The 13,173-nt window shown below is 35.4% G+C and overlaps 1 protein-coding gene across 3 annotated transcripts in view; it reads right to left on the bottom strand.

Moving 5' to 3' along the window:
- Positions 1-76: 76 nt before the first annotated feature.
- The window catches only part of SOAT1 (sterol O-acyltransferase 1), a 72,910-nt gene continuing 59,813 nt past the window's right edge, over positions 77-13,173 (bottom strand). For 2 of the 3 annotated variants that reach the window (XM_037022474.2, XM_037022472.2), the window contains 6 exons: positions 12,847-12,976; positions 7,005-7,102; positions 5,828-5,926; positions 4,483-4,618; positions 3,746-3,891; positions 77-2,377 (listed from right to left, as the gene is read on the bottom strand). In XM_037022474.2, coding sequence (XP_036878369.1) covers positions 2,321-2,377; positions 3,746-3,891; positions 4,483-4,618; positions 5,828-5,926; positions 7,005-7,102; positions 12,847-12,976 — 666 coding nt within the window. In that variant the 3' untranslated portion in view covers positions 77-2,320. The other variant, XM_037022473.2, reaches the window with a different exon arrangement.

Below are 13,173 nucleotides of genomic sequence, written 5' to 3'. Positions count from 1 at the left end.
ATCCTGTAATAAAATAATTTTTACCACATCAGCAAAAGGGGGGGAAAAATCAATAAATCTTCCTGAAACACATTAGTAGAAGTTTTAGTTTTGATTTATTGGTTTTAAGAGTACAGGTAGTGATTTAAAGAAAAGACTTTGTTTAACAGTGAACAGCAACAAGATCACGGCTATCAAACGAGCTTCTTTCACAGAAAGTGGCTATTTTTTCCTTTTAAGTGTTTCTGAAAATTTCTTAGTAGAGACTTACTTTGAGTCTGTAATTATACACATAATATTTGTTTCACTTGAAATCCTTGGGAAGAAAACCAGAAGATCACTAACAAACAATGAGAAGTTGAGTTTTTATAAAAAGTAGCCTTGACTCAGAACCTCACCCCCCCTGCTTTGAGAGAAATCTTCTGCATCTGTGGATGTCTTGATGCCCTTGTCTAGCCTGGATTAATACTTAGTCCATAGGCACACACCTGATCATCTGATCATTTACATTTGCCTTCTTACAGCACTAAACTATGTTTTCTACCTTTATCTTGCATCTACCTACCACTTCAGCATTTTATTAAAAATAAAAATAATAATAATAGTAGGAGAAATGGGGGATCAACATATAGATCAAGTACAAAAATCAAACGAATATTCATATTTGACCTGATTGTTTATAGGTCATATTGCATGATCAAAACCGAAAGTTTCTGTGATGACTGCCCTTGTACTGTTCACCATGTAAGAATTTATTCACTATGTAAGAATTCGTTCACCATGTAAAAAAAAAAAAAAGCTTCAGACCCCCTCCAAAAAAAAAAAAAAAAAAAAAAAAAGTAGCCTTGATCAGTTCAATACAGTATTCAGAATCAGTACAGTGCAACAAAGTCTTCTCAGTGAGAATGTACATTTACAGTACTTAACAGGAATACAGACTTAAGAATTCCATTTTCTCGCTTCAATAGACTGGCTTATTCATAAACAAGTCTTAGACCAATCTGTTTTTCTCAGCTCCCTCATTATATTTAAAATTCAAGTGATTGACTCATTTTTAGTTTTTTTTAAAAACCAGAAATTACAAGTTATGTTAAAGCAATCATTTGGAGGTTATAGCTCCAAACTAAAAGATTTCTGATACCTCTTCCAATGCTCAGTCTTTAGGAACACATTTCATACATGCATACAAAGTAATTCTGACACACCACACTGTATTAGCAATGGGCATCTTAAGACATGGGAACACCACCTAAGACAGTACATTTTCTTGAAAATGATGGCACATTAATGTGTGCCACCTGAAGTATACTACCATTAAAAGTTTAGTTAACTGAGCAAATACAGAAACCAGCTTCCGAATGTATAATAATCACCTTAACATTAATGACAGTGATTAATACTTATGTTACAGACTGATCAGTCTGCAAAATAATTAAAGGCAGTGTTTATTTGACAATTAAAATCCTGTACCAAAGGATACTTCTGAATAACTTCAAAGAAGTTATCACCTTAAACAAAAGAAGTTACCTTCCATGTAATTTCCATGCTTTAACATGTGATTGACTCCGCAAATCTTTTTTGAAAATTACTTTGGGAGTCATACTTTATCCTATGCTGCTTCTTTTTTTCTCCCTTCCTTCTTCTGTTCCCCTCAATATGTAACGTTATGGATGAAAACTCAGAAATTCTAGGTAAAAAGTATAATTCTGCTTCACAGAATCAAGACTTACACTGTATAGCAAAAACAAGGTAAAAATGAAGAACTGAAATTTTCCCAAAAAATTACAAGTTAGGATTTTCAACAAAATTTCTTTAAAAAATATTTTATCTCTACTAGAAACACCAAAACATTCACATTTACTTTTCTTTCCAAAGTGCATGCTTAGTGTACTTTCTAACCGTGTGCATGAAAAAATTTCTATGCATGAACCGTGTGCATGAAAAAAGCCAAAGATATTTAAATGATTTCTTCATGTGTCTTGGCTGATTCAGTGGCCAAGAAAACAAGGTTTGGTGTTTAAGTCTCTAATTAGATGGAGTCAAGAAACGAAACAGATAAAATTTCTGAGGCTTAAGCCAATATGACCCAGCAAAAATTTGTCATGTCGGCTATAAAGACCTCCTTCTCCCAAAGTGGGGAAGAAAGCATTGCTTAAAGATACAAAACTCCAGTAAACTTCTAACAGCTCAGCTGACCTAGGAATGGAGTGAGCCATCTGTAAAGCCTGGAGTGGTCCAAATAATACAGATCATTTCAGTAACACCTGGAAAAAGATGCTGACCCCAAATGAGGCAGAATACCCAATCTTCAGTGTCAAGGAAGGAAACAAAGTCCAAACTTCTAAAACACGTAATGGCAAGTCCAGGAACGTGGCCGGATATAATCCAGAAATGTGGGCTTCAAGGGAAAGAAAGAACGGAAGAGTCATTTATTTGTGTGCACTGTGTTTATGAGGTGTGGGCGTAAGCAGGGGGTATTAGTGTTACATGCTATTATACATCTTTAAAATACCTCCCACATTCAGTAAGTAAACTTTTAGCTATTAAGTAGATCACGAATTCAAAAGATGTTCATTATTTTTGTATATAGCACAAGTTGATTTGACTTAGAAGCTTTACATGAAGCTTTTAAAGTCCAGCAAATTCTACACAACTGCATGGACTGATGACCAAATTCCAAAAAGGCACTGCCCTCTTCTTTGTATCTTGAATTTTATTTTAGCACAGCCCCACTTTTAGTAGCCTAAAATCTAAACAGTGGTAGGTTAAGGATGGTAAATATATATACCAACTACGATAAAAACAAGATTTAAAATTACTGAGTTATCTAAATGAGAAACACATAAAGTACTACAAAAAGAGACTGGAGCAAGTATTTGAAGAAGCTTCAGAGAAGATACTGCATCCAAATTGGCTTTTGATTAAAACAAAATCTGACAAGTGGAATCTGGGTATAAGGAGAAACATGACCAGAGACAGAGTTCAGAAAGGTCAGTTCAAATGCAGAAAACAGGATTAATAATGACATGAGGAGGGGGTGTTAGGGCAGCATAACAGACACAGGGACACAGGGTAGACAGTAAAGGAAGCTTTGGGAGAAAACCTAATTAATTTGATTATGGGCATCTCACAGGTGTAGGTGCCTGTGAGAACCACCAAGGCAAATGTATCAGGATATATTCTACACCCCCTAAATATCTGGGAATTATTCATATGCAGTTAAAAGCCAAAGCTCTAAGAAAGACACTCTTATCTAATTACAAAAAAGAAAAGAGTACAGATCTTTTCGTACAGATCTGTACAAAAGAACAAAAAGAATCAAGGGAAATAGGATCCCAGGCATATGAGTATAGCTGGGCATTTTTACAAAGAGTTTATTATTTGGGGAGAGAAGAGGTAAAAGATACATCTGTTAAGGTGGTGGCAGCAGAGGATGCACATGCCATTGGGAAAACTCTGGAGAACACTTACATTTTCAGGACACAGGAGGAAACTAGCAGGAGCTAAAGAAGAACCAATGAAAGAGAAAAAGAAGAAAACCAGGAGCAAGGCAAGTTCAGGATGAGGAAAATCAAAGAAAAGTTTCAAGGGTAGTGGAGTAAGATCAGATAATAAATGAAAGCATTTACTCCATATGTCCCTCCCCTTAACACTGAATTCATCATAACCTCCACTACTCCCCTTCCCTTTAATACTGGCCAGTCCAACCCTCACAATCAGGAGACAGGGAAGTTACTTGTCCACCCCAGCCTGAAGGATGACTCACATTTTTCAGAGGACAGTGTTGACGTGCATACCACTCTTGAGAATAAAAGCACAGGAGGACACCATTGCCCGCAAAGAGAGAAGTCCACATGAGAACATTCCAAATTGGCCTTTTCCGACTATCATTGACAATGAAATTGAAAGCCACTGAAGTTAGGAAGAGAACAAAAACACATGTAGTTATCAAAACAGAATCCATCAGGAGCTGGGGGGCATCAGACATCTGTTGTAATCATTTAATTATCACAATGAGCACCAACTGTGTATGAACATGTTTTATTCTAGCTATTGGTCCTATAAACAAAAATGATGCTTCAGTGTTGAAACTTATTAGTCAACGATTAACTGGAAGTCAGAAAGTATTCAGGACAGGTGAAAATATACTTCCATAGGACTCATTAATATTCTAACTTGTTCCTCTCCACCCACCCAGAAAAGGGTTGTTTTTTTTCAGGGGGTGAACACTGACAGAGTTTCACTATAACGAAGTTTATACTTATTATCACCTACCAAACAAGTGTTATCAACAGTCTCTAAGAGGTCCCTACTTCAAAGTGCAAGCATCCTGAGACTGATGGTAAAAACAAAATCAATGTTCTTACCATCTCGATAAACCAGCTCTGCCTTGAAATGTTGTACTACTTAGTGTCAAGCTTTCTACATTGATTTTATACTTTACTTTCCGAAATTTCTCTTTTAGCACAATACTCAGTACTCACGGCATGCCAAGTTACTTACTTCCAAAGAACATGAAAAGCACGAAGAGCACTGGGTAGAAAAAGTTCAAGCAAACAGCCAAGGCATATTCGTGCACTACAGCCGACACAGCAAAGACAGCTAACATGGCAGCTGATCTGAATTTCTTAGTGAAAAACTCGGGTCAAAGGAAAATATTAAAAATTAATTTTAATAAAGTAAGTAAGCATTAACTATGTAAGACATAATTATCACATGCTAAAGGCACCTACTTACATTTGATTTTCCAATCTACTCCTTGGATAACTCCAATTTTATTAAAATAATTACCAAAAACACTATGCTTAAAAATCTTTACTAAAATGAGGCATTTTTCAAAACCATAAATGTTAAAAGATCTGGGCATATTTTCAGAAGCATTTATTAACATTTGTAAGTCACTATCACCACCACCCATCCCACATAACCAAAGCAAAATTCCCGAATATTTCCAAAGAACATAAACACATAACACAAGACTCAGAGTGTGTTATGATGAATTGTTAGTCCATACACTGATACCAGAAAAATCTTAAAAGGCATTTTGGTTATTAGTGTTCAGTATAATATTAATTCTAGTTCTATACAGGATTAAGTCCCTAGGTTCACTTTTTTCTCAATATCAAACAAGGTGTAATGGAACAACAGAATAGTTTTCATATATAGACAGACACATCAAATATCAACCACTAAAGATGGAGAGGGCAGGCATCCCCTCCATTTTTACAGGTAACAAAACTAAAATTTAGAAAGAAGGCACTTGGCCTCATCCAGAAATGAAAACTATACTTTCAATGAAAGAACACTCACATAGAGCAGTATTTGCACCACCACATGCTACCACTTAGCCAAATAGTGTCCTTATTTATTCTGCACCCAGAGATACCAGCATTAATCAACCATGAAATTCAAAATTACATTTCATCAGCCTGAATACACTCTGCTCTAAAGAATGCCAATTGGAGAGATATAAATCCAAACAAGTGTTTCTCCACTTTTAAAAAACAAAAATAAATTAAAAAGGCTCCAGAGAGATTATATGTTTTTTAATGAGGTTGGTAAGAAATGACCCATTTCTGGTGGATCATTTCGACTTCTCCAAATGCCTCCATGCATTCTTTCTTTGTAATCATGTCAATAAAATGCAGAGCCCAAAACATGGTCTTAGACCTAGGGACTATTCATACTGGTCTCTAAGTAGTACCACTCACAGCAAGGTTTTAAGACATAAATGACTCACAGGAGAATAGAAGACAACTAACTAATTTCTTTTAGTTGCACAATACTAATAGTTCCTGGTAAAGAGTCTCCATTTCTTAAACAACATCAACTAAATCTAGCTGCTTACCCAGAGAAAGTCCTTGTAAGCATAGTAATATAGCCAGTCGTGGACCACCACATTCCAGGTCCGGTAATAGTTAGAGTATGATGTGGAGTTCCACCAATCCTAAGGAAAACGGTAAAGGTATAAAACTAACCACCACCACCACCCATCCCACATAACCAAAGCAAAATTCCCGAATATTTCCAAAGAACATAAACACATAACACAAGACTCAGAGTGTGTTATGATGAATTGTTAGTCCATACACTGATACCAGAAAAATCTTAAAAGGCATTTTGGTTATTAGTGTTCAGTATAATATTAATTCTAGTTCTATACAGGATTAAGTCCCTAGGTTCACTTTTTTCTCAATATCAAACAAGGTGTAAAGGAACATACAGAACATGTAGATAATTAAATCTAATGTTCATCTAAATAGCAATCAATAAATCACCTTTGCCTTGCTAAGCAATGACAGATTATTCCCACAAATGGAAAAATTTAAGTTGTACAAGGAGTGAAATAGTGGCTACCTTCAAATCCTGGTGCTCCTTTATATACATTTTGCTCCCTAATTTAAGATCAGACAAATGGAATCAGACATCTAAAATATACAACTCATACTATTTCTTTCAGAAAGGAGTGGTAGGCTTGGAGTGTTCCCAAAACAACAAACAATACTCTAGAGGGCTACAGGTAGGATTACAGAACACCATGAACTACTCTGGCTCTAGTCTAGAGCTTAATGCCAACTTTAGAAGTGTAAGAACATTATTATAAGCATAAATGATGCCATTTGAAATGGAGGGAAATGTTATTTCCTTCATGAACTCTTCAATAATCTTAAAAGGAATAGTTTGCTGAGGTAAGTCCTATAGTATCAGAAAGACAATTTCATACGCATCATCAGCGAAGTCTCATTACACCCTCTGGACACATGGTTTCCCTACTGAAATCACCAATACTAGAGATCCAGTAGAAACCATCTGTTTTAAGGGAACAGGTTTTAGAAGTAAAAGAAAAAATAAGACTATTCTAATTAAATCAGTATCACAATTTCAGACTCAGTAATAGTAAAACTTATGGGAAAAAAATTATTTCACAAGATTTATGTTAAAAATCTAATAGCCAAAAACACTGAAATATTTAACAATGAGGACAATCAAATGTGAAAAGAAAGTTGAGTCCTAGTATATATTACCTTATAAAACATCCTGTCACCAAAGCGTAACATCTCAGCAAAGGCATTGAGCCAGCAATGCAAAAGGGCAAAAAACATAAGGAACAAAATCAGCACACCTAAAAATAAAATTAACAATATTAAGAGTCTTTCCAAATAGCACACATAACAAGCAGTAAATTACACATAATCATTTGCTTTGCTGGAATTATTTTGCAAAATAAAAGTTATTATTCCAGTATAACCAGTCCAGAGATGATAAAGTGTTCTTTTGAAAATTAGTTATTTTTATTTTATAAAGCAGTAACTTCTTTCTAAATAAGTTTTACATATGAAAATAGCCCAGCCTGTTTTTAATAGACATGCCTGGATACATGGCTTGATTTACTATCCAAGGCCCTTTAAAATCTGGCCCTCATGAAGTTTATACTCACAGACACCTACCTCAAGAAACAAGGAAAACCTCAAACAGGCTAACCTTATACCAAAAGGAATTAGAAAAAGAACAACACGAAGGCCAAAGTTAGCACAAAGAAAGGAGTAAAGATCAGAGCAAGAATAACTGAAACAGAGACCTAAAAAAAGAAAAGATCAATGAAAGTAAGAGCTGGCTCCTTGAATCTCTGAATAAAATTGATAAACCTTTAGCCAGACTCATCAGGAAAAAAAGAGACTTAAATAAAAACACAAATGAAAGAGAAGTTATAGCTGGTACTACAAAAATAAATAAGATTATTAGAGACTACAAAATTTATATGACAACAAAGTAGACAACTTAGAAAAAAATGGATAAATTGTTGAAATATAAAACCTTTGAAGAATGAATCAGAAGAAATAAAAAATTTTAAATAGATTACTAGTATTGAAACTGAATCAGTAACAGAAAAACTCTCAAAAAACAGAAGTCCAGGACCAGAGAGCTTCAGAGCTGAATTCCACTGAATATTTAGAAGAGGAAGGAATGCTTTCCAACTCATTCTATAAGGTCAGCACTGCCCTGATACCAAAATGACAAAGGCACGACAAAAACAGAGTACAGGCCAATATCCCTGATGAACATAGATGCAAAAATACTCAACAAAATATGAGCAAACCAAATTAAAAATTGCATTCCATCATTCACCAAGATCAAGTGGGATTTAGTCCAGAAATGCAACAATGGTTCAATATACACAAATCAATCAACATGATACACCACATTAACAAAATAAAGGATAAAAATTCTATGATCATCTCAACACATGTAGAAAAAGCATTTGACACAATTCAACATTTACTCATGATCAAAACTCTCAACAAAGTGGGTAAAGAGGGACCATAACTCAACATAACATAATAAAGGCCATATATGAAAAACCCACAGCTAACATCATGCTCAATGGTAAAAAGCTGAAAGCTTTTACTTTAAGATTAGGAACAATACCAAAAAAAAAACCCACTGAAAAACAGGCAATGGACTTAAATAGACATTTTTACAAAAGATACAAATGGCCAACAGACATGTGACAAGATGCTCAACATCAATAATCAGGAAAATGCAAATCAAAGAGTACAATGAGATCCCACCAACATGGATGGCTACTGTCAAAAAGACAGGAAAAAAACAACTGATGGCAACAATGTCAAGAAAAGGATAGCCTTGTGCACTATTGGTGGGAATGTAAATTGGTGCAGCCACTACAGAAGACAGTATAGAGGTACCTCAAAAAAAGTAAGAGTAGAAAATTAACGTACAATACAATAATTTCACTTTTGGATATTTACCCAAAGAAAACAAAATCAGTAATTCGAAAAGATAAATGCACCCCTCTGATTATACAACATTATGCCAAGATAAGGAAGGAACTTAAGTGTCCATCAGTAGATGAGTGGATAAAGGTGTGATGCATATAATCAATGGAGTATTACTCAGCCATAAAAAAAGAATGAACTCCCACTTCTATTCAACATGGTACTGGAGGTCCTAGCCAAGGCAATCAGACAACACAAATAAGCAAAAAGCATCCAGATTGGTAAGGAAGAAGTTAAACTGCCACTGTTTGCAGGTGACATGATATTGAAAAACCATAAAGAATCTACCCCAAAACTACTAGAACGAAATAAATGAATTCAGCAAAGTAGCAAGATACAAAATTAATACATAGAAATCTGTTGCATTCCTATATACTAGTGATGGACTTACACAAAGAAAAATTAGGAAAACAATTACATTTACAATGGCATCAAAAATAAAATACCTAGGAATAAACCTAATCAAGAGGTGAAAGACCTATACCCTGAAAACTATAAGACACTCGTGAGAAAAATTAAAGAAGACATTAATAAATGGAAATACATCCCATGCTCATGGATAAGAAGAATAAATATTGTTAAAATGGTCATCCTGCCTAAAGCAATATACAGATTCAATGCAATCCCTATCAAAATACTGATGGCATTTTTCAATGAACTATAACAAATATTTCTAAAATTCAAATGGAACCACAAAAGACCCTGAAGAGCCAAAGCAATCCTGAGAGGGAAGAATAAAAGCAGGGGGGATTACACTCTCTGATTTCAAGCTCTACTACAAAGCCACAGTAATCAAGACAATTTAGTACTGGCACAACAACAGACCCATAGATCAATGGAACAGAATAAAGAGCCCAGATACAAACCCAAGTATATATGGTCAATTCATATACAATAAAGGAGCCATGGACATACAATGGGGAAATGACAGCCTCTTCAACAGCTGGTGTTAGCAAAACTGAACAGCTACATGTAAGAAAGTGAAACTGGATCACTGTCTAACCCCATACATAAAACTAAACTCGAAATGGATCAAAGACCTGAATGCAAGGCATGAAACCATAAAACTCTTAGAAGAAAACACAGGCAAAAATCCCTTGAATATAAACATAAGTAACTTTTTCATGAACATATATCCTCAGTCAAGGGAAACAAAAGCAAAAATGAACAAATGGGACTATATCAAACTAAAAACTTCTTCTGTACAGCAAAGGGCACCATCAGCAGAACAAAAAGGCAACCTACACTATGGGAGAATATATTCATAAATGACATATCTGATAAGGGGTTAACATATATAAAAATATATAAAGAATTCACACACCTCAACACCTAAAAAGCAAATAATCTGATTAAAAAGTGGGCGGAGGAGCTGAACAGACACTTCTCCAAAGAAGAAATTCAGATGGCCAACAAGCACATGAAAAGATGCTCCACGTCACTAATCATCACGGAAAAAATGCAAATTAAAACCACAATGAGATATCACCTCACAATAGTTAGGATGCAACATCCAAAAGACAAGGAACAAAAAATGCTGGCGAGGATGTGGAAAAAGGAGAACTCTCCTACACTGTTGGTGGGAATGTAAATTAGTTCAACCATTGTGGAAAGCAGTATGGAAGCTTCTAAAAAAACAATGATAGAAATACCATTTGAGCCAGGAATTCCACTCCTAGGAATTTACCTGAGCAAAACAAGATCCCAGATTCAAAAAGACATATCCACCCCTATGTTTATCACAGCGCTATTTATAATAGCCAAGACATGGAAGCAACCTGTGTCCATCAGTAGATGAATGGATAAAGAAGTTGTGATACATACATACCATGGAATATTATTTAGCCATAAGAAAACAAATCCTACCATTTGCAACAGCATGGATGGAACTAGAGGGTATTGTGCTCAGTGAAATAAAACAGGTGGAGAAAGACAAGTACCAAATGATTTCACTCATGTGAAGTATAACAAAGCAAAACTGATGGAACAAAACAGCAGCAGACTTACAGACTAGTGGTTACCAAAGGGAAGAGGTTGAGGGGTGGTTAGGAAGGAGAAGGAAGGGGATTAAAGGGCATTATGATTAACATACATAATGTAGAGGGGGCACAGGGAAGGCTGTATAGCACAGAGAAGACAAGAAGTGACTCTAGCATCTTCCTATGCTGATGGACAGACACTGCAATGGGGTGTTGGGGTGGACTTGTTAATGTGGGTTAATGTAGACCACAATGTTGCTCATGTGAAACCTTCATAAGATTATATATCAATAATACCTTAATAAAAGAATTTTTTTTTAAAGAGAATGAAATCTTGCCATTTGTGACAACATGGATGGACCTAGAATATATCATGCTTTGTAAGTAAAGTCAGTCCGAGATAAACAAAAATACCATTAAGATTTCACTTTTATCTGGAAACTAATGAAACTAACAAACTAACAAAAATACGGAAGCAGGTTTATAAATATAGGTTGGGGAGAGCAAAAGGGAAGGACAATGCAGGGATAGGTGAAGGGGATAATGGAGTACAAACTTCCAGTTATAAAGTCCAAGGGTTCGAAAGTATACCACGGGAAATATAGTCAATAGCATCGCAATAACTTTTTATGGTGACAGATGGTAACTATACTTATCATGGTAAACATTTCATAATGTAATTGTGGAACCACTATGTTGTACACCTAAAATTAATATAATATTCTATGTCAACTATATTTCAATTAAAAAAAATCTGGCCCTCATGCATTCCTCTAAACCAATTATTTAACACTGGGAGTCTGCCCCTAGGGGACATGCAGCAATCAGGGAGACTTTTCTAGTTGTCCTAACTCAAGAGTGGGGGTTGTGCTGCTGGTATCTCATTGTTAGAGGCCAGGATGCACAAGACATATGATTACCCAGCCCAAAATGTCAATAGCAACGAGGTTAAATTCTCTCTCACTCCATTTACTTTCAGTGTAAACATCATCCATAGCTGGACTCCCTCCATTCTAAACTAAACACTCTGTGCTTTACTTCCACCCCACTACCTGAAAGCACCTTTCCACTGTTTCTGTGCCAGGCAAATGCCTATTTTTAATACCCAATATTAAATGTCATCTCTAATATGATAGAAAGTTATTAGTACTTTTGTCTATCCTATTTAATGTGTAAACATTGCACTATATTGCCCACCTCTTTCATTCACTTGTTTATTCAAAAAAATATGGAGCACTTACTATGTATTAGATAATATGGGAGTGACTGTGATTAGCTAACTAGCTATAAGACACAATCCTTGATCTCAACAAATTTGCAGTGTAGTGTGGAAGATACACAAATATCTAACACATACCCCATCAAAGGGACAGATAGAAGAATTTAAGTAAATCTTGGAGAGCAATCAGGGAAGGTTACTATAAGTCTGGGAGAGGGGGAAGGGAAAAGAGAAGGTATCTGACAGGAAACTTTACCAATGCTTAATGAGTAAAAAAAGTAAAGAAAACTATAAACTTAATAAAGCTGCAAGCTTCTAGAGAGTACAGAGTATGTATGTCTTGTTCACTGCTATGTCCTCAGCACCTGCCACATAGTAGCTGTTCATATCTCTCTAGAAAAAAATAAGTAGAATGAATTAAGCTAGGAACTTGAGGTACAGTCAGCAAGATGGGAGAATAAGAGTGGCAAAAGAGATTTCAAAATGTGGTCAACAGCATCCTCTGCTTTGCGGAGATCAAACTTACTAAGGTCTAAACTATTTCCTGGATTTAAAATCAGGAGATGACTAATGATTTTAATAAAGCCCATTTCAGTGGCCTGGTTGGACTAGGCTCAAGAAAACAGTGAACTAAATAGTGGACAGAAAGATAAGCATAAATATGCACCATCTGGAGTCACAGAAAGCAAACTTGAGTGCAAGACAAATAAACTGGCCTAAGCCTGGAAGTACACTTCATTTATGAGATAGATAGAAAAAAATCAAAATGAGCATGGATGTATATACATGAGTAAATCAAAGGTACTCGGACAGAATGACATTCTATTTTCCTTGCAACTTTATGAATGGCCAAATAAACCAGTACCCATGTTACCTGGCAAGATGGAGTTAAATACACACAGGAACAGAACACGGGCGCTGAAGGGCTCCTGTTTGATATTACGAAACAAGGGGGCACAGAGCCTTTCAAAGACGTAGTACACATAAAAAAGGCAACCAAAAACCTGAAACATAACAACCATATAATTATAAAACGACAGCTTGGTAAGGGAAGATAGTTATTTTTTCCTTCAAAAGAAGATACATACAAATGACATATATATTCCATTTTACACTATATATAAGATTGTCAAATTCTAATCCTGCAGAGATATTACTCAAGCTTCATTTCTACCATACCTCTTACCAGTTCTTTACCAAA

This window comes from Manis javanica, chromosome 11 (assembly GCF_040802235.1).
Source record: "Manis javanica isolate MJ-LG chromosome 11, MJ_LKY, whole genome shotgun sequence".
NCBI classification, from domain to species: Eukaryota; Metazoa; Chordata; class Mammalia; order Pholidota; family Manidae; genus Manis; species Manis javanica.
This window is presented reverse-complemented; position numbering and strand designations above follow the sequence as displayed.